This window comes from Lytechinus variegatus, chromosome 3 (assembly GCF_018143015.1).
Source record: "Lytechinus variegatus isolate NC3 chromosome 3, Lvar_3.0, whole genome shotgun sequence".
Lineage (NCBI taxonomy): Eukaryota > Metazoa > Echinodermata > Echinoidea > Temnopleuroida > Toxopneustidae > Lytechinus > Lytechinus variegatus.
The window spans coordinates 9,788,444-9,811,685 of NC_054742.1; the positions used below are offsets into that span (position 1 = coordinate 9,788,444).

A 23,242-nucleotide genomic window follows, 5' to 3' on the forward strand; every position below is an offset into this window, starting at 1 on the left:
ATTTCAATCCGCAATAATGAACCTATTTAGTATTTTTGAAAATATTGCTTAATTTCACATAATAGTTATATGCACATCCTGGTCAGTATGCAAATGAGGAGACTGATGATGTCATCCACTCACTATTTCTTTTGTAATTTATTACATGAAACATGAAATATTCTAAGTTTCTTCTCACTGTAAAGTCAAACAACGATAAATTCCTCCCTGAACATGTGGAATTAGCATTATTTAATACAATACGGTTCAGTGAAGGTGGTCCTTATTGTCATCATATTCTGGGGCGGTATTCTGAACATTGTCTTTTCTCTATACTTTATCTTATCTCAGAGATATGACAAAATCGGTATTCTGGTGGATGTCATAACTTTTGTCACAAAAATTGTCATAAATTTTGTCTCTTCTCTTTAGTGCGCTCCAAAAATACGCGGCTTTAAATGGGCGTAATCCTTTTATACAAGCAAAAGATATGACAAAAGTTATGACAGGGGGTAGCAGTCATAAGTTTTGTCATATCTTTTTATTACCAAATATCCCGATACCCTGCCGACTGAATGTCAAGCATATAATATTATTTAGATTAGAATGTGGTATTAGTTTCACTCATCATCTATGACAATTATCATAATCATTTTTTTCATGCTGCAATTAGTTAGGCCCTACATATTAATTCCTCCTTTTTCTTATCTGTTTTCCTTCTTTTTCTACTTCTCTAAAATCCTTCACAGCTCAATGTCTCTCTTTGTAATTAAGCGCATCAATATTTGTGTACTTGCGCCCAGCAACTGTATTGGGGATACGCCCTACCTGTCATGGGGCCTTCCTATTGGCTAGGAAGGCTCCCACCCCTGGCTCCCCCCCCCCCAATATTATGAGAGAAGTAGAGGTACCCAAACCCTTATTTGACTTAAGATAAAACAAACATTTGACTTACCATTATTGCATTTACTATGTCGTTGTTGTTTTCTTGCAATGCTTTTGTTGCCTTTTTCTTTGACACATTAGCTTGTTGCATGACTAATTCGATGTCTTTAGGTTCCACATGGCTTGCATCAATCTGTCATGAAACAAATAAAAAAATTAATAAGTTTTGCAAAATTTCAAGAAATTCATGTAGTTCAAGTATTTCTCCTTGAATGCTTTTGCAAATTCAAAGTTAAACGAGATATTCTGAAGAGGTTCAAACTTGTATACACAATACTTAAAACCTCATGTAAACTATCATACACACAATCACATGCATATTCTTATTTCATCTCATATATGATGGTAAAAATATTCTCAGTAGATGGCATGTAATAATATGAAGCACAAGTGCATAGGAGAGATTTTGTAGATATCTGAAAATGATTTTGTCACCCCTGAAACACCCCCTCCTATCCCTTCTCTTTTGCTAGGATTTTGGGTGAGGAATTCTTGGATTTTTCAAAGAAAAACTTTGTTTAACTGTCAATTACTTTATAAATCAAATGACCCAATCTCTGATCTATATATTAAATAGAATGTATTCACCAGAGAGTCAGAATGGTGGAGGAATATAGTATGTAATGCAACAAGAGCCTAAAATAAAGAAAATCAATAATCTATTAGCATAACATCCTGCTTGCTTTGTCTGGTAATTTGAGTGTCTGACCCAGAAAGCAGCTCAAAAGACTTCTTTTGTTTAAAGCTTTGGTTATTTCATGTACTGTACATTTGACCCTTCCATAAAATACATCCATTAGTCACTGGTCACAATATACATGTACACTGGGGCTGAAATTATATCATCCAGTGAATAGCTGGAATGATTAATCTGTCATCTTTTATTAGATCATTATATTTCTGGGTCAGATAAAGGGATGCTCCAGACTGAAGATATTAATGTTTTAACCCTTATTAAAGGAAACCAAAACCCAAGAAGAGAAGCAATCTTATTGGAAAGAGTAAAATGAGAGGAACAATTTAAAAAAGTTTCATGAAAATCGGTTATGAAATAAGCAAGTTATGGACGATTAAAAAGTCTTGTAGTACTTACTATGTAGATCCTCAAATTGGCAAACGTGCTTCAAAATGGCTGATTTTGTGGACAACTCTCCATTTGCTTTGTACACATATTTTCAGATTTTCCCCTTTATTTTACATTTTTCACATTATCTCCTCCTGACCTTGACATATATGGTGTGGATTATATTTTGCCATGACATATGTTGTGCTCAGAAGGAGCCAAGATGCAATTTGAAAGATAACGAGGAAAATCAGAAAATTTGTGTACAAAACAAATGGAGAGTTGTCCACAAAATCAGCCATTTTGAAGCACGAATGCCAATTTGAGGATGCCCATAAAAAGTAAAACAAGAGTTTTCAAACTCCCATAGCTTGTTTATTTCATAATCGATTTTAATGAAACTTTTTTTAAATTGTTCCTCTGATTTTACTCTTTCCAATAAGATAACTTCTCTTTTTGGGTTTTGGTTTCCTTTAAACTGGGGGGGGGGGGTCAATTTGACCCCCCTTGACAAATTTCATCACTGCGCCATCGCTCAAAGTTTTTTTCATCGCGCCACTCACAGACTTTTTACTTTCAAGTCTTGCACATCTTTTGAGACCAAAATTGCGATGCCTGGGGACGCGGTTCTGAAATTACGCAACATTTTGTAAGTGCATGTCAGACCCGAAATTGCTCAAAAACATGATTCTGTGTACAAAGTCAATGCAAATTGTGTTTTTCAACCAAAAATCATAGATGTATGATTATTTTTACTTTTGTTGGTTTAAATGGATTAATTTTATGCTATTTATGATTGCAGAAGGTTCCCCGACAAAGTTCATTGGAAAAACAATAAAAAACAAAGAAATACATACGAATTTAAAAAACAATAAAATACATAAGAAATTAATCATATTTTTGCAATTTTTTTGTAGATATTTGTTAGAAATGTAATAATTGATACTCCAACCAAAAATTAGCATTCTACTAGCTATATGAAATTAATTAACAATATAAAGGAAAGAATTTAAAAAAAATTTTACCATTCAGTCTTGTAGTTTACATCCTGCTTTATGCGCATGCAAATTTTCGCTGCGATCACGCTATCAGCGGCCGAAAAATGAGAGGGGGGGGGGTCAAATTGATCCCCCCCAGTATATATTGGTCTGAAATAGCCAAGTTAAAGGGGAATCCAGCCTTGGCCATAAAAAGTTGTGTTGGGAAGGCGAAAAATAAATTAAATAGAATGGCGAAAGTTTGAAAGAAATCGGACAAGCAATAAGAAAGTTATAGCTGCATTAAAATTGAGATCACTAATAGAATGTAGATTTCAAATTGGCAACTGGGTAAGTAAATTATGACAAGGGGCAAGGACAACTTTCCCATAGGCCATGTACTTTATCATCAGGGATTTGTGGTTCTCTCCTAAGTACCCATTCCCCTGGGGCAGTAATCTAAATATAATCCAGGCAGTATATTGTTTTATGTCCTCATGAACGAAAAATACAATTTAAAATAAAACTTTTTGGAAAAATGACATTTTAGCCATAATATGTATTGGAGTACATGGAAGAGTAGTCCTTGCCTTACATCACTATGACATCCCATATGCGGCCAATTTGAAGTCTCTATGGGTATAGTGATTACCAATATTTACAACATTTAAAAATTCATAACTTTTTTGTTGTTTGTCCAATATTGATCAAACTTTCACCTATCGACTTGTCTGATTTTTCTTTTTCTTATAAAAGCAAGTTTTTATTTGGGTTGGATTCCCCTTTAAGATAGGGTTAATACGGAGAGTAAAATCCGCAGAGCAAATTGTACAATGCCTACTTTGCTTGTTGTACACAAGCAAATTATGGGAAACCCAATGTAAAACATTCATGCCATTGCACACATGACGTACCATCCAAAATGTAACGTTGCACGGCTTTTGGAGGTGACGTCACAGTGAAATACGCATATAGCCTGCTGGCTAAATGCGCAACACTGCCTGAGGTCATGTGCGCTTGTGGGATTTTCCTTTTCGCTTTCAATATTTTTGCTCCCTTTTCATAGATTACTGCAGGGAAAAACTTTCTCGGAGGCGTTGTACAACACAAATTGCAAATATTCTTATTCGTGCAATCAAGGTTTTAAATGAGATTGAGTAGCAGCAAATAATGAGGTTAAAAACTGCCAGCATAAAGTATGTCAGGCATGCACTTTGCTCAACATCTCTTGCAATTGTGTAGACAAATGATTCCCACATGACTCTGCAGCTATAGGTCTTTATAAAGGGAAATATGCTATTGTGATAATTACTTTTTCGCCGCATTTTGGTCTGGTTATATGTGTAGTTCATAAGTTGAAATAAGTTCACATTTGAAATTTTCATTCACCGCAAACGATCAGAAAAGTGTTAAAATCTGGTTTCAGTAAAGGTAAAATTCTTACTTTTTTCACAAATTAATGATTAATTGATATAATCTTGGCAAATATCTTGGCGCTATAGTGATTGGTTATTAGTGTCTTGTCATGCATTCATATCTCAGTTTGTTCATTAATCTCAAAAAAGGAAAATTTAAACAAATGGATATTCGTAAAATTTCTCTCCTCTGATTTCTTTCGCTGAAACTGGCGGCTTCGAAGGCGGACATCAAAAAGGTCCTTACTGCTGTTCTTTCTTTTGTGCTTCTTCAGAAATGAACAGCTGCTTGAATAAATTTGTTGCCTGTTGGAACTCCAGTCATATAATCTTCTATGTGCAAGATTTCATATTTGGTGACAGGAAGATACGCTCTATTCAACTCAGCTAACGCCTCGTTGAATAGAGCTTCTTTCTTTCACCTCATGCGAAATCTCGCACCATCGCACTCATGCCTATTCGCTATTTGTATAATGCAGGGCTCGACACTAGCGGCGGTCCGACGGTCCCAGACCGGTAAAAATCGCTGTCGGGCCAGTAGATTTTCAGAAATTGGAAGATTTACTGGTCCGACATGACCAGTAAAAATATCATTGTCGGGCTAGTAATTTTTCCAAAAATAGCAAGATTTAAGGGTCCGGCATGACCAGTAATAAAAACCATTGTTGGGCCAATAACTTTTCCAGAAATGGTCAAATTCACAGCAAACCATTTCCCCCCGTTAAATTCTGCCATTCACACACAGAATACACACAGAATGAATCGCACGTAATGTATACAGCATGCATACAGTGTAATATTACATACAGTGTACATGTAGTCAGCCACACAACTCACATGGTAAATTCTCCACTGGCCGCACGAACGAAGCCTGGCTAAACTCTGGCAGAAATCTCTCACAGAACTGTCAAAATTCAAGGTTCATACTCATGAAAGGCTCTTATAATGTCCATATTTCCTAAAAATTGGAGCAACTCTGTCATTTGTAAGCAGTAAAAGGAGAAATTTTCACTTCTGTTTTGGTTCAAACAGATCGGGTTTCGGGTGATATCGTCTGAATACATAATAGCCCCACATATGCATTTATGTGTGTGTTGATACACTTGGTATCTGACTTTCTTTCGTAGCTATTTTAATTGAGCCAAAAAGAAACTGATAAATTATTTATGATAATAGTTTTAGCTTTCTTCCTATCTTTCTTTCCTTCTTAATCTTTCTTTGTTTCTTCCCTCGATTTTTTTGTTACTGTCTTTTCTTTTAATTTCCATTTTTTCTTTTAATTCATTTTTTCTTTCTATCCTTTTATAAAATATTTTCTTTATTTCCATTTTCTCTCTCTTTCTTTCTGATATTTTCTTTCTTTAGTTTTTGAGTCCATCCATCCTATATTCATCTCTTCCTTTCTTTCCTTCCTTCTTTTTACCCCTTTCTTCATTCTTTGTTTCTTTCTTTCTTTCTTCCATCCATCATTTTATTTACCCTTTCTTTTTTATTTCTTTTCTCAGCCCTTTCTTTATTACATTCATTCCTTCCTTCTATCTGTCTTCTTTCCTTTTTCCCTTTGTTAATTATATCCTTTTACCTTCCTTTCTTTTTTTCGACTGCTTGCTTTTATTATTCTTTCGTTCCTTTCTTTGTCTCTCGGTCTTTCTTTTTTTTCTTCCTTTCATCAATTCTTTTACCTTTTCTTTTTTATAATTGCTTGCTTCTTTCCTTCCCTTTCTTCCTTTATTTATTTCTTTCCTTCTATCTATCATTTTACCTTTCCTTCATTTCTTCCTTAATTCCTTCCTTCCTTCGTTCAATCCTTCTTTTCTTTCTTTCTTTTGTTTGTCTTTCCATCTCTCCTTTTACACTTTCTTTTTTATTGCTTCTTCTTTCTTTAATTCCTTTACTACTTTCTGGATTTGTTCTTTCTTTCTGTATTGCTTGCTTCATTTCCTTCCTTCTTTTCTTTCTTTCTTTCTGTCTTTCTTATATTTGTCCTTCTTTATTCCTTCCTTTCCTTTAGTTCTTTCTTTTTTTCTTCCTTCACATCTATCCTTTCTTTACCTTTTTATCTTCCTTCCTTTCTTTCCTTCCTTCCTTCCTTCCTTTCTTCTTTCTTCATTTCTGTCTTTCTTCGTTTCGGTCTTGCTTTCTTTTTGTCCTTCATTTTTTGTGGGGGGTAACGAAAGGCTAGAAAAATAAACTTGCGCATTTTCTTAATGTTTTCTTTGTTTTTGGGACCAGTAGATTTTGGGTTCGGACCAGTAAAAATTTGAAAAACTGGGTATCTACTGGTCCGACATGAATAGGTTGGACCAGTAGAAAAAATGGGTTAGTGTGGAGCCCTGTATAATGCTTAAAATTTGTTTAAATTCAGATAAGTTTATAAAGTTATTGAATTTTAAAAATTTGCATTATTCCAGTGAAACAGTTCTAGGTGTGTCTTCATGAATATTCATTAGGTGGGCTGATGTAATTTCCCCACTTGTTCTTTTGTATTTTATTATATGAAATCGGTTTATTAAAGATTTTTCTTGCAAGAGCTAAAACAATTGGATTGACAACTGATTAAAAGTCAATTCCACCCCAGAAAAATGGAGATTTGAATAAAAGAGAAAAATCAAACTAGCACAATGATGAAAATTTCATCAAAATTGGATGTAAAATAACAAAGTTATGGCATTTTATTTAAAGTTTCGCTTATTTTTTACGAAAGAGTGATATGCACAATTCAGTGTCATGCAAATGAGTCGGTCGATGATGTCAATCACTCACTTTTTCTTTTTTTCTTAGTGTTAGAATTATACCATTATTTACAATATTTCATTTTTTGCAGATTTGACAATAAGAACAAAGTTGATTTAAACATATAGTATTAAAACAATGCTAATTCCCCATGTTCAGGGAAGAATTAAGCATTGTTTCACTTGACAGTGAGAAAATTAGAATATTTCATCACATGTAATAAAATACAAAAGAAATAGTGAGTGGAGGTCAGCATCAGTCTCCTCATTTGCATACCGCCCAGGATGTGCGTATAAATGTTTTGTGAAATTAAGCAAAACATTAAAATGTCATAACTTTCTTATTTTACATTTGATTTTGATGAAATTTTCATTATGCTTTTGGTATTTTTCTCTTCTTAATCAAATCAACTTTGTTGGGTTGAACTTGTCCGTTAAGTGCATTAGTTATTTACTGCCGCAACTTATTTCATCATGATGGAGGCACATCATTTACCCATGTATGAAAAAATGAAACAATCATGATTTCATGTAATAACGAAAGAAAAAGGAATGTAGGGATATGACATCAGCCAGCTTAATGAATATTCATGACAACATGCATATAATTGTTTTCACAAATATTGCTAAACTTTACAATGCAAAAACTTTGTTACTTTTCATCCGATTTTGATGAAGTTTTCAGCATTTTGTTCTGTGAATTTTACTCTATTTAGTTAGATGTAAATACATTTCAGCCCGGAAACATCCCTTTATAAAAAATTTTTAGTGGGTTGTAAATGGACAAATTCTCATGAGCCAGAATAAGACAGAATCTAGCACACAGTTTAATCAAATGACCAAGGCTCTATGAAAGGGTATAGTCAGTCTTTAAAATTGAATACAATCAAATAAAAGGATTCAGAATTCATAAGTTGTGAAAAACTGCCAAGTTTCAATATAATCAATCAATCTCGCCCCCATTGTTCAATATTGATGTTTGAACAATTTTGAAGTATGGTCATTGATTAAACCCTGATTTGCATGCTTGATTGATCTCACTCTTTAACCTATATTTGGAAGTGACTTGTCAGACTTTCTCTCATTCAAAATGCTTATGTACTTGAATCAATCAAGTACACAAATACACGTGTTTCAGGCTTTGAGATAATATAGCAGGAATTATTTATCCAAGGTTGGACTGGCCGTTGCTATCGAGGAGCAAAGCCATGAAAGAAAATAGTAATATTGCCAGCCCAACCGAGAAAAAATAATTCCCTATATTCGTTTGAAAGAAATGTGGGGTATTTTTGTTTTAGAATCTATGTGCTGCACTTGCTGAGTCCTGTTATTTGAGCTGACCATGGCAATAGGGCACTTGGCAGCGTAAGGTTTGATTACTTTTACTTTCATTTACTAAAATTGATTCTTGCATAATTATGATTGAAAATGATAGTGTAATAAATTTGGCGAAAAACAACATAAGCTGTGTACCCTAACCTGGTTGAATTAAAGCAAGGAGTATATAATACACGGTAATTGCAAGTTGCTGCATAGAGCTGCTTGAATCTAATTTTTTTTTTCGGGGGAACCCTAAAATTGAGGAGGGATGGCAATAAAGCGTTGGTTCAATACTTACTTCCTCTGCATCTTCACCATCACTTTCTTCTGCTACAGCTGGTTCATTGGCTGCTGCCTTCTCCGAAGCAGATGGTATCTTCTCTGGAGCTCTAAATTGTTCTGCAGCTGCCATCTGGGCTTGCTGACTCAAGTCTTCAATCTAAGCGTTTAAATGATATAAATCCATTTCAAAATTCATTGTGCACTGTGTAAACTAAACAGCTATAAGTATTAGTATTGTTTTACATGATATACAGTTAAGTACACAGCCAACACAACAAGTGAACCTACAGCCTGCAATTCCATACAATGCCTGCTGATTCATGTGAACACTTTCTACCTATAATCATTCACTTTAACCGATGGATACAAGCAGAGCACAAGGCACATCAACTTTATTAATCTCAACTTTTCTGCTTTCAAGTAGTACCACAAACAATACACCTAGTACCCCCCACAACCTCAAAGTTTAACCCTAATAGTTAAAGATCAAGTCCACCTCAGAAAAATGTTGGTTTGAATCAATAGAGAAAAATCAGACAAGCACAATGCTGAAAATTTCATCAAAATCGGATGTAAAATTAGTTATGACATTTCAAAGTTTTGCTTATCTTTAACAAAATAGTGTTATGAACGAGCCTGTTACATCCAAATGAGAGAGTCGATGATGTCACTCACTCGCTATTTCTTTTGTTTTTTATTGTTTGAATTATACAATATTTCAATTCACGAATTTGATGATTAGGACCCGTCCTTGCCTGAAGCACGAAATATTAAAATAATGGAATTCCACATGTTCAAGGAGGAATGACACTTTCATTTTGATGTTCCTGGATCGTTCATATAACTTTTTTTGTGAAATGAAGCGAAACTTTAAAATGTCATAATTTTACATCCAATATTGATGAAATTTTCAGTGTTAATTGTTATGCTTGTTGAATTTTTCTCTTTTTATTCAAATCAAGTTTTTGTTTGGGTGGACTTGTCCTTTAAACCCATTTTGATTCAGACTTTTGCATGCTGATAGAGAATGACATTTTCTATGGGGTTGCATCTAAACTTCAATAAATTAATATCTTATAATCTTGAAAATCAATAAAGATCTATATATTTGTAAACTAGAAATTTGATGTGTCCAAAGGACACAGATACCCCTGCTTAACGCGATTAGAAATTCATTCAATATGATTGAACTTCATATTGTGCAAAAACCAATATGCATATAATTAACAAATTTAGACCTTTGACCTCAAGACCCATCTTTTCCATAATAATCTCTGACAGAAAATATGAGTCAGGTCAATTGACCTGACTGCACTTTGGTGTCATCTATCCAGACACCAAATATTTTTTTAAAACCACAGAATATTTCAAAAGTTATCATACGGAAACCACCTCGCATATTCAATGAGCTGTGACCTTTGACCTGTGGACTCCAAAATAAAAGTTCGCCTGTATTTTGGAGTCATTAACCTACACACCAAATTTTTTTTAAATCCATTGAATATTTTTCGAGTTATTACCCGGAAACCAAGTGGGGAACGGATGGAAGGACAGGGGCAACACTTTATGCCCCCTCCAGACTTCGTCTGCCGGGGCACAAAAATCATGTATTTTATTTCATTTGAATCGTTTATGATACAGGCAAAAAAAATTATATTTTCTGTTACACTTCGTAATTCGAAGGTTCTTTATTCTGAAGGTTCATAATTCTGAAACACGTAAATTGCCTATCCCTCAATGTTCGTTAATCCAGAAACGCATAAGGGTTTGTTAACTCAAACATTTGTGGAGTTATTCCGAAGGTTCGTTATTCTGACAGTTTGATAATCAGAAAATGAAATAAGGTTTGATGTTCTGAAGGTTCGTTAATTCGAAGACGAAATAAGGTTCGTTGTTCCGAAGGTTAGTTAATCCGAAAACGAAATATGATTCCTTGTTCCGAGGGTTCGTCAGTCCAAAAGTGAAATAAGGTTCGTTAATCATTTCGTTTTCGGGCTAACGAACCTTCGGAATTACGAACCTTGTTTCGTTTTCGGATTAATGAGCCTTCGGAATTAGGAACTTCACTTCGTTTTCGGACTAACGAACCTTCGGTATTACGAACCTCATTTCGTTTTCGGACTAATGAACTGTCGGAATTACGAACCTTCGGATATACAAACCTTCGGAATAACGAACCTTCTGAATATCCGAAATTACGAATTTATGTTTAGTTTACAAACGATGTTGTAGGAATAAGCGTGTTCATCGATCAAAGTAGAAAAGTCTGTTGCTGCTCTCCTTCAGACAAAATTAGATGCGCTACTTATGTTGGCATGGAGGAGTGGCAGGGGTATTGTAGACAGTGAAAAATTCCATGGAAACACACAAGAAACAAAAATTACTTAAAGTCATAGGCAATCTTCTCCCAATGCATATCCAGTCTATTCTTAAAAGCAATCACTGAACAAGCAGCAACTACATCTTCTGGGGGACTGTTCCACACATCTATCACTCGGTTAGCAAAGAAAAACTTATGCACATCAAGACGCGGATATCTTTTCTCTAGCTTTAAGGAATGACCACATGTTATACCACGTCTCAGATAGAAAAGCTCAGAACTTGAATCATAGTAACTATGCAGATATTTGTACACGTCAATCATGTCACCTCTTTTACGTCTGTGACCGAGTGATGGCAATTTCAGGAGGGGAAGACGTTCAAAGTATGATAGGTGCTTAATACCTGGGATACATTTAGTAGCTCTACATTGGACACTCTCTAACCGCCTCTGCTCACCCAGCTTATACGGTGACCACGCAGCCTGGACATACTCTAAGATAGGGCGAATAATACCCTTAAACAAAAGCTTAATAGAGGTCTTATCCAAATGTACAAAAGTTCTTCTGATAATACCAAGCAGTCTATTAGATTTTGACAATGTTACGCCCGATATTTTCAGGGGCTACTTTCCACAACTTACTGACCCAATCAGCAGCATTGGGTAAGCTTAACATGGCAACGAATGGGAACTTTCATTTTTTTTTAGTTTCAAGGGCAATGAGCATTTCGAGGTCTACATTGCCCTAAGCTCCACTGTATTTCCCCCATGGTATGCTAGGGTGATTCCATACGTGTCGTACGGGACATTTAGAGAGCATTTGACAGTTTTTGACAAGAAAAAACTAAAAATATTCCAGTAACTATAGGTGATCATCAAGTACTACCAGAGTGTTAGAAAAACCAAGACTTAACATGACTTGAATTCACATCCTGTATGATATAGATTTAAAATAGTAATGTGTCGTACGGACGCAGAAAAAGTGGCTTTTTTAGAAACCTCAAGTTTGTACTCAAAAGTCTGTGAGTTGGGCAAATAAATTTCATAGAAACTGAACTCAAATTGACACTAAATTACCCAAGAACAAATACATTTATAAAAGAAAGCAAAATAAACATTCATGAATAAATAAAGCAAATTAAAATTTTGAGAACATTGTGGCGTACGGGACATTCAAAATGTGTCGTACGGGACATCTCTAAATTGAAGCCAAACTTACTTACTTTATGTCACTTTGACTTCTTCAATCACATTATTTGGCTGATGATAATGATAATTCTATCAAACTAAGACATTCATTGGGTTAGAAACCGCTATTAGTTGAATATTTCTGTCAATATATCATAAACAAAATAATGTGTCGTACGGGACAATTGTGTGTTGTACAGGACACTTCTCGTACGGGACACTTGTGTGTCATACGGGACACTTGTGTGTTGTACAGGCACTTGCGTGTTGTACTGGGCAGCCTGAGTAAAAAAAAATAACTTTTTATCAATCAGAAGGAGCATTGCCCCTAAATTTTTCCCTTTTTATGAAAAAATATAATAATAAGTAGTCATTCAGGACAATATAATTGAGTAACCTCAATATATACAATTGGGAGCAATATGTTATAATTTTTTTCATAATGGGAAATGTACAAGTGTTCACAGCATTTTTACGAGCTGAAAAACTTGAGGTTTTGTGTGAAGTTATATTTTAGAGAATTAATTGATGATTTTCAAACACTATTTAAACAATGAATGAATGAAACTTTGTGAAAATTATGGGGCAAAATGTTATAATTTTTTATATAAAATGTATATCTACATGATATATGTCACAACTGTCACTTGTAATTCCACAATTTTGTTTCTAAAGAAATGCGGTTCTACTTTTTCAAACCCATCTGCATTTAATGAAACCATATGGTTTGTCTTATTTTCCAGATTTTGTTTACAACTTGAAAAAGTAAGGAGTTTCAATACTGTATATAAAAAAATAGTGATCATCAAGGGAAGTCCAAATAGATGATCATGATGATAGATATGTATTTTTTACATCTTATAATAATTCCACATTAGCATGCAAGAGGAAGTCATCTTCCAGGCTAGGTTAAAATAATTATAAAAGTTTTCTTTTCATGCTCAATGAAAAGAAATTAACCTGCTCTGATCAGTGAAAATCACCAGTTTAGCTGAAGGGATTCACAAAAGAATAAGCCTACATGAAATCAATTAAAATGTTTAGAATCACATTTTTCATGTTCTATGGAGATAAACAAAGGACTTTTTCAGTTCACTTTATGTTAAATCAATTAAATGAATTTAAATATGCCTACTATTCATGGTTTCTGAATCCAAATCCTGCAATTAAATGCATTATTATATTGTGTGTCGTACGGGACATGTCCCGTACGACACAGCGTGTGTCGTACGGGACAACTTTTAATAGGACAATAATTGAAAAATGAAAGGCAGTAATTAGAACCTTATGGGATAAATCGATCACCCATGGGTCAAACAAAGAGAAACTGATTTTATGAAATTGCATCATCATAAATAAAATTGTAGGAAAAACTTTTGCATTATCATGTGTCGTACGGGACATTGCAAAAAATAGGTTAGGAAAAATCAGGGCTGCCCCCATTATGGATCATGATATTGTTGTAGATATTATTTGGAACCATCAATGATATATTATTCTATTGACCAGCAATATATTCAATTTTCTCTTGCTTTGCAAATAATTGTTTCAGGCGGTGTTTGTACTTGACTATTCAATGAGCAAAATTACTGAAAATTCAAAATTCCATTGTTCCCCCCAATTAAAACTATATCTGTCTTCACTTTTGGTTAAAACTCATAATTTTCATAAAATTTAGGTATCATAGTAAAATATTACACTACTTATGACTAATTGAAAGCATGTTGAAATTTATGATATTTTTGAAGTTCTAGTGTGGAATCGCCCGCTAGCTTATTCATGAAATCAGACTATTTGATCTAATTCACTATTACCTAAAGCTCCTGGAATGGTAACTGTTGGTGTAAATATTCTTTATGATATTCCTCACAATCGTTCTCTTAAAAACATTTCTGGTAATAAATCCATTTCATCAGTGTATTTTATTGTTTATCTTTTATTTCAAGTTTTTGTTATCAAAAATCACTGGCCATTATTTTAGTCATAAAAGATATAAAATCAAATGAATAAATCAATAAAATGAGAAATAACCTCTTATCTATGAATGACAATAACCGACATTTGACTCTGATCATGTGACCTAAGACTTGTCATTGATACCTGATTGCCCCTATGCCCACACTTCATTAACTATATCCATAAACTTTGCAAGTTATGACAGTAATTTAAAGGGATGGTCTTGGCTGAAAATATTTATATCTAAATAGAGTAAACTTCCCTGAGCGAAATACTGAAAATTTCATCACAGTCAAAGTCAGACCACAAATAACAAAGTTACTGAATTTTAAAGTTTATCAATATTTTGTGATAACATATTCATCATGAATATTCATTAGGTGGGATGAAGTCATATCCCCACTTTCCTTTTTCTTATGTTATTACATGAAATCATAATTGGTTCATTTTTTCATACATGTTTAAATGATATGCCTCCTTTATGATGAAATAAGTTGCGGCAATGGACTTAATCAGTTGTCAATCCAATCATTTTAGTTCTTCATAGAATTTTTTTTGAATAAACCTCATTTCATGAAATAAAATACAAGAGCAAGTGGGGATATGACATCATCAGCCCACCTAATGAATATTCATGAAGGCATGCCTAGAACTGTTTTAACGGAATAATACAAATCTTTAGAATTCAATAACTTTGTTATCTGTTATCCAATATTGGTCAAATTTTCATCACTTTGCTCTATGAATTTTACTCTTTATTAAGATATAAATATCCCCAGCCTGGACCATCCCTTAAATAATTACCTCCCACATCGCCAAAGTTAATTGACCTTAATGACCTTCGACCTTGGTCATGCCACCTGAAACTCGCACAGGATGTTCAGTGATACTTGATTACTCTTATGTCAAGGATTTATGAATCAGATCCATAAAATTTCAAAGTTATAATGGTAATTAAACACATACCCCCAACTTGGCCAAAGTTCATTGACCTTAAATGACCTTGGTTGTGTGACCTGAAACATGCACAGGATCTTCAGTAATACTTGATTACTGTTATGTCCAAATTTTATGAATCAGATCCATAAACTTTCAAAGTTATGATGGTAATTCAACAAATACCCCCAACATAGCCAAAGATCATTGACCATGGTCATGGTGACATAAAATTCATGCAGGATGTTCAGTAATACTTGATTGACATTATGTCCTAACCTTATGTCTAAGTTTCATGAACTAGGTCCATATACTTTCTAAGTTATGCTGTCATTTAAAAAACTTAACCATTAATATTGTTGACGCCGCCGCCTTTGGAAAAGCGGTGCCTAGTCTCACTCTGCTCTGCAGGTGAGACAAAAAGGATGGATATATCCTTATCATTTGACCCCTATGTCATCTTTGTCCTCATCATTCTCAATAGCTCACCTGCGGCATTACCCAAAGATCATATGTACTTAGTATGAACATAATTGATGAGAAAATAAAGAAATGAGAGCAAGTTGAACAAAAACTTGAACATTTTTGTAACAGAACTACAGACTAAAGCCAGGCTGACACTTGCACGACTTTTGGCCCAATTTTGTAGTGGCAAGTCGTGCCATTTTGGGGCACGAACTGGGAGGCTCCCGCACTGTTTACGACTTGTTCACGCATAGTTCACGACGAGTTCACAAACGGCGCCCGTCAGTGTCCTTATTGACACAAACTGGCACGAGTTCACGCATAGTTTACGCACTTCCCGCATTGGCACGACGAGTTTGTGCAATTCGGACGGTGTCATGCTGAACTATTCGTGAACTCGATGTGAGCCGTTCGTGAACTATTCATGACAGTCGTGGCATGGCGCACACTGCCACGCATCCTCCCGACGAGTTCACGAACGGTTTACGCATAGTTCACGACCTGGTTGCTAAATTTAGTCGTGACCAAAATTTTGAACATTTCAAAATTCTCGTCCCGACATGGCACGCAGTCACAACGTGTCAAGGCATGTTTACGCACACTTCACGCCAGTTCACGACTAGTTTGCGCACTGGCACGACTTGAGTCGTGCCAATGCGTGACACAAAATCATGCAAGTGTCAGGCTGGCTTAACAGACCAAAGGACTAACAAACGAACAGGAAAAGTGATTACAAGGTCTCTGCTGAACTTGGTTAAGGCAAGACAAAAATTTATGAGAATTAGAGTATGCGAAGGTTAACCTTTTTTTTAAAGGTGAGGATTGCATGTTTGGCTAACATGTTGATTCTCCCTGGAATAAAAGAACTTGCTGCCAGAACAAATGCCATGGAACATAATAAACCATTTATTGATACAAACCTTTGCCTCTCCAAATACTATGTACGTATCAGATGCAGGGCTTTTGAAGACTTCCGGCCTCTGGATCACAAATAAAATATTTTTTGATTTACGTATCGTGACTCTCTGAACACCTGTAAGAAAGAGAATGGTGAGAAAAAAAGTTATTTTTTTGTACACCAGTGTCGATGCGTCATCACATTTTTGCTACAAACAGAATTTGCATTGGATGTGTACACAAATTCAAACTCATGACCAGACATACCAACCTCTGGGAATGAACAAGTGGAATGCCTCTGGCCGTCTCACCTGCATCACGCAATTAAATATAGCAGTAGTGCTGACTTTGAAAACTACTATAAATTATAAAATAATTATTCACAAAAAACACCATTCATATAATGATACCATACTACGTTCATTGATATTTGACCTTGATCATGTGACCTAAAACTTGTCAGTGATACATGTACTTCATTACCCCTATATCCACATTTCAAAAACTATATCTATAAACTTTGAAAGTTATGATGGTAATTCAACAAATGTCCCCATTCGGCCGAAGTTCATTGACCCTAAATGACCTTTGACCTTGGTCATGTGACGTGAAACTCATGCAGGATGTTCGGAGATACTTGATTAACCTTTTAGCCAAGTTTCATGAACTAGGTCCATATATTTTTAAGTTATGCTGTCATTTCAAAAACTTAACCTTCGGTTAAGATTTGGTGTTGAAGCCACCGCCGCTCACAGTGCGTATCAGAAAAAAAGGGACAGTTTTGAAAAGTCTATAAATTTTTTTTTTCAAATTATTATATCTATATTTTGATGTTAATAGATGCTCAGAGCTTTTCTTTGAAATGCCATTTAAAAAAAAAAATTATTCATGCTTGAGTGAACACGGGACGTATTTGTCGGGGGTTCAAAACGAGGCTTGCGCCAAAATGGCAGAAATGAGAAATTTGATGATTAGACTTGTGGCTAATCAGCAGACTTCCTCTTAATCTTTTAATTATCTTTGTTATAATTTTCGAATTATGCTGTCAAATTTCATTTACAAATTTATTCATATACCTGAATCATATTGTTTTTCATTTAAACTTCTTTTACCTTTGAATTTTCCTTCATAAGTACGAAAAGAAGAGACTTTTTGTCAACCCAAGACTTGCATTATTAATTGGGAGAATTTGTAATTATTTAAATCCTTTCATATGTGAAACAGATTATGTTATGGTACCTTTAGTAATTATTATGTGAAACAAATTATGTTATGGTACCTATAAAAGACATGAATCCTATTTTCAAGGGGTTATTGAATCCTTCACCAAGTTGAATTATGTGCTTGACAGGACAAACAGGAAAGGATTCATGTCTTTCAATGGCAATGGTATATTAAGTCCATTTTGAAGGAGCAAGATATGGCAGAATGGGGAAAATGTATTAAAAAGTTGTAAAGCGAGCAAACAAAAATTTCCACTTTTTATCAAAATATCCAATTTGTGATTTTGACATAATATTCAGAAAATGATATCGTATTTCACTTTCTATGTTTTCTGTTATTTTCCTTTCCACTTTTTTTTCCTTGGTCATATTTTTTTTTTTTGGGGGGGAGGGAAGCACCCCTAGCTCCCATCCCTCAGTATGCAACTGTTCAAAGACACCATAACCTTTGTAGCACACAATGAAAGGATTTGGAAAAAAACATGCTCTCCCATACTCCATTTTTTTTTTATGTTCTTGCTTAAAGAAGGAATATTCAAAGCAAAAAGAGAACAAATTAAAAAGGAACAACAGAAGTATTAAAGCAAATAAGTAGATTTGGAAATGAGTTTTGACTGCATAATTCAAAAATTATGGCAAAGATAAGGTAAAGGTTAAGAGGAAGTCTGCTGATTAGCAAGAAGTCTGACCATCATATTTATCATTTTATGCCATTTTGGCACAAGCCTCCTTTTTTACCCCAGACGAAAACATTCTGTATTCGCTCAAGCATGAACGAAACTAAATTATTTAATGGCATTTGAAGGATAAGACTCCAGAGCACGTATTGACACCAATAGAGATCATAATTTGAAACAAAAGTTTTAGACTTTTCAAAGCTGTCCCGTTTTTTTTATGACACGCATTGTTGTCTCACTCTGCTATGCAGGTGAGACAAAAACAAGTTACCTGAAATTACATTGATCCAATTAACATATTTGAGAAAGTTCTATGAAATATAGAGACATACAGAAATGATTTTTCTCAAATTATGATTTAATTTTTTTTTTTACAAAACTATATCTTTTAAAGAAAAATCATACCGTCATATTTTGGTTGCAAAAACGTACTAAATACACCAAAAACATACTGGTTGGCAGCTCTGCAGACCAATTTCGGGGTCTGACATGCATTTTTTTTAGGAGACTTGAGAGAAAAAAAACCTTATAAATGGAATGTCACCATGCAATCTTTTTGCGTTTCAGATTTATCACAAAAATAGTGATGAGGGCTAAACAAGAAGATCCCCCCCCCGCTACACCAAGGGTTACACTGAGATGACCTGCTAACCTGTTATAGCTTTAAGACCAAGTTTTGATATCGCTTTTCGTGCTTTCTTTTCACTTCTGCTCTGCCTTGCTTTACTACTTGGCTCCTCTCCTGATTCAAACTGTGCATGTAAGTCGGCCTGTTCGGAGGAGACAGGGGTGTCCTGATCCATTTCATGTGTGGAATCCTCGCTGTCAGTATCTGATCCTGATGAATCAACTACATGTAAATAAAAAGAACAAATACAGATGCTATCAGTCAGGATCTACTAAATTCAGGAAAATAAATCTCAAAAGTTTAATTCACAAAATGAAATGCAGGGCATAAAGATTTTTGGTTAGTTCGAGGACAGGAATACAGAGTTCAACTCTTGATCTAGCCTCTTGTCGATGCCCTGGCAGCTGCTTCCCAAGCGAAGTGAGAGATATTGTAATTAGCAAAGCGAATTTGGCCTGGCAAGCACAGCGAGCCAGGGCCCCTTGACAGAACCGAATTCAAGCTCACTGCCACCTTGTAATCATTAACTAACTTGTTTGCAATTTTGTTTGTGTAACTGACTTTACAAAAAAGCTCCCATATTTGCAAAAGTCTACAATAATCTGTATACACTTCCCTAAACAGTCTGTCCTATGGTTATGAAGTATGTCAATCCCAAATTAGAGAATTTCAATGAAATTTTGAAATTAGACAAAAATATTAGTTTTCAGGGAAAAGTGGCAGCAATCTTGGATTTATGCCATGCACAAGTTTTCATGGCTGCTAATAAAAAAAATCTGTCACCTAAAGTGACCTAAGCATAATACACATCACAAAATCATAGCCCACTCTCAAGCACTAGACTGACAATGAAAAAAAAGCATTGTCTTCAGTGAAAGTATTTCAAGCCCGAGTAAAACCAGGCGGTCCATACATGTAGGTGCCAATTATGATGGCAGTCACAGGTGTAAATTTGTCCAGACCGGTGCATCAACAAAAGAAATACACAAGAAATTCAGTATCACCAACGATTGAGTATATCAACCACTATAAGACTTATTTCCTTATCTAGACCTACTTAAACAATTTTTCAAATAATACATTTCAACCAAGAATGGCTATGTAAATATTGGTATGAAGCAGGATTTCTCAATTTCCTTGCTTGAATTTATCAGCCAGTAATGTTATATATCCTGATAGTGATCACATCAAGGTGCATGTGCACAGCAATACTGATTTTTTTGCAACCAACGAAAACAGAGGGCATCAACACTTTGCAGCAAAAATTCGACCAAATGGAACAACATGGCTGCACGCATCCACCCAAATTATGGAAAATAAATTCAAGAAAATTGAGAAATCCTGCTTCATATTTTTCCTAGCTCTACTTGAAAGGTTTTGAATAAGGTTTGAAAAATTTGATAGACATGTATAAATCGACATGTAGATCAGGAAATATACCCTCAAAGCGGTTGATGATAATTCATGGTCTTTGGCAACACACAATGTCTTATGTATTTCTCTATTTAACATTCGAACAGTCTCAGCTGAAAAATCGTAAGATCAGCGATCAAAAAAAAAAGAAGGGTTAACTCAGGTTTAAACTTTATTTTCTTGATTAATGACCCCAGTATCCTATAGATACTTTCATCAATTACATTTCTTGGAAAGAATAGATATGCTACTTACCATCATCCCTGTGTTCTTCTGGCTGCACAACAGCCTCTGTTGTTTCTGATGGCATATTTGGTTTGTTGAATGAATATCTCCTGAAAAACATATTTCCAATAAAAAATTAATTCAATTACAGCAACACCATGGAAGTCTACATGCTGGCTTCCAGGGAGCAACATTGCCTAGCTATCATTCAGCAAATGCTGCCTCCCCCTCCCCTTAGGATGCTGTAAGAGGGACACACACGAACCACCCGCACACTGCACCTAGCACACTGTATATAGTGCACCAAGAATACTACCACAGGATCACCACATCACCTGAAGCACTGGCAGCACCTGACACAGCACAACCCTCTCCAGGACAGCGTGTACGCATTTTGGGAGAGTACTTCTTCAAGGTTCAAGGACTACAATATTTACCAAATGAGTTGGGAAGAGGTGAATATTCTTCATTTTTCTGATAGTTTTCAACTAAATCAAAATAATTTCAAGGAATTATGGATAATACATGGCCATTTCATGGATTTAAAGACGTAAAATGTGAAATTTCAGCAATTTTAATATTTTCTTTTTTTTAGCAGGAGCGCGATATTTTGTAAACGCAGAGATGCAAAGTTCAACAAGTGGAATGCCTCTGGCACAAAATGTTCAGTGATGCTTGCTTACTATTATGTCCAAGTTTCATGAATCAGATCCATAAACTTTTAAAGTTATGATGGGAATTCAACAGATACCCCCAATTCGGCCAAAGTTCATTGACCCTAAATGACCTTTGACCTTGGTCATGTGACATAAAACTCATGCAGGATGTTCAGTGATACTTGATTAACCTTATGTCCAAGTTTCATGAACTAGGTCCATATATTTTCTAAGTTATGATGATATTTCAAAAACTTAACCTCAGGTTAAGATTTCGATGTTGATTCCTAAAACATGGTCTAAGTTCTTTGACCCTAAATTCACGTGGACGGAAAATGGTTTTCATTTTTCGGGTTTGGGTATCCGTGGACACTGATTCACCACTTTCCTATAACAAAAACACATTAAATTTAGTAAGACTCACCAACAAAATTTTTAAGTTTTAGTTGCCAATATAATCGCCAATATCAATTAATCTTCTTCAGTAATATATTCCCGCCGAAAACCAATGTTTCTATATCAGTTTTGAAACATGACCTTACATCAGTTTTGGAGCATGACCGTCCGTGAATGGAGTAAAATTCAGTTCTGACAATGGCAATTTTAATATGGTATCGCTCAAGATCGTTTTTCTTTCCCTTCTTATGTTTTGATGATTTCAAATGGATAACCCATTTCATGCGATTGCGTGCTGTCGCCAAGCGGAAGACAAAGAAATCAAGATGGTGACGTAAACACGGCCGTAAGCTCTTCCCATCTTTTCATAACATTTTTTTTGTTTTTTTAATGAAGTCTTCTTTAAAAACAAAATCGATATCGCAGAAATATTGGAAATGAAGTTGAACTCTATTTACATGTTTTAGGGCTAGACCTTTTAGAGGAAAAGTAGAAATATCGAGGGCGAAATTTTCAGGTTTTGTGAACCTTCGTGGGTGAATATACCTTAGTGTCCCAGGCATCAGTGGGGAGTAAGCCTACGTATAGTAGATGACTTTTACTCCCCAGAAGCCTCCAGGCTAGGCTAGATATATTATTCTGAACCTTCTCCATGTTTTTATGTTCAATTTAGTGGGGGGTGCATATGGAACTCTAACCGATTGCGCTAGAACTTCGGTCTCTGTATTTGGTGAGTGAACAGTAGAGGCGCACGACCAATATGGGAGACTCTCTCCAATATGGGAGATAATCTCCCAATACCATATTAGAGACTTGTTTTGGAAAAGGACAAAAGAAATAGCACCAACAAAAGCGTAATTTTTTCCACCTCAAATTTTGTCTCACTGAGGTCAGAATCCCATTTGTTTCAAATCCTTATCAAAACAAAAGTAGACAGTGAATTTTTTAGGTAGACGGTGAAAAGGGGTAATTTTTCATGAGGAATCTGCTTATCAGTAATATCAGTTTTATATTTATACATTTACGAATAGTAATACGACTCGAGTTATGATCATATAAAACAATAACTTAATATAGACTACCACTGTTTGACTGTACCACTACCAGTTCATGACATTTTTGAGTGTGAATTTTTCTGGAATTTATTTACCCTCACATTAATTCTAACTGTCCTTTAAAAGCACTGAATTTCTGAAATAAAAAAGGTGTCCAGCAATAGGATGTATTACCGTAAGTAAAGGTGTATTATCCGCACCTTTTTCTCGGCGGGATAGAAGCAAAAGTCAGGGGTGCGGTTTATACACGGTGACGGGTCTGGGCCTGCCTGCCGTAACCCCTCCCGTACATGTACAATGTCTGCCAGTTCACAACACATCGAGTGGTTGGGCGTAGCCGCCCAGGCAATGTCGTTTAAGGGGTATGAGACGCGAGTAATGGGAAGCGATTATATCTTAATTCAGCGTCGGAATTACACGGGGGCGACGGGCGATTTCGCCCCATGACAGCCCAAATCGCCCCTAAAAATTCTCAAAACCCAATGCTTTGGGGC

General features: G+C 35.2%; 1 protein-coding gene across 1 annotated transcript in view; it reads right to left on the reverse strand.

The window, feature by feature from the left end:
* The window catches only part of LOC121410179 (nascent polypeptide-associated complex subunit alpha-like), a 31,460-nt gene that overhangs the window by 1,618 nt on the left and 6,600 nt on the right, over nt 1–23,242 (reverse strand). The window contains exons 2-6 of the mRNA XM_041602091.1: nt 20,672–20,751; nt 19,028–19,225; nt 16,499–16,611; nt 8,730–8,870; nt 935–1,057 (exon numbers count right to left, since the gene is read on the reverse strand). Coding sequence (XP_041458025.1) covers nt 935–1,057; nt 8,730–8,870; nt 16,499–16,611; nt 19,028–19,225; nt 20,672–20,726 — 630 coding nt within the window. The 5' untranslated portion in view covers nt 20,727–20,751. The remainder of the gene's footprint in view (nt 1–934; nt 1,058–8,729; nt 8,871–16,498; nt 16,612–19,027; nt 19,226–20,671; nt 20,752–23,242) is intronic.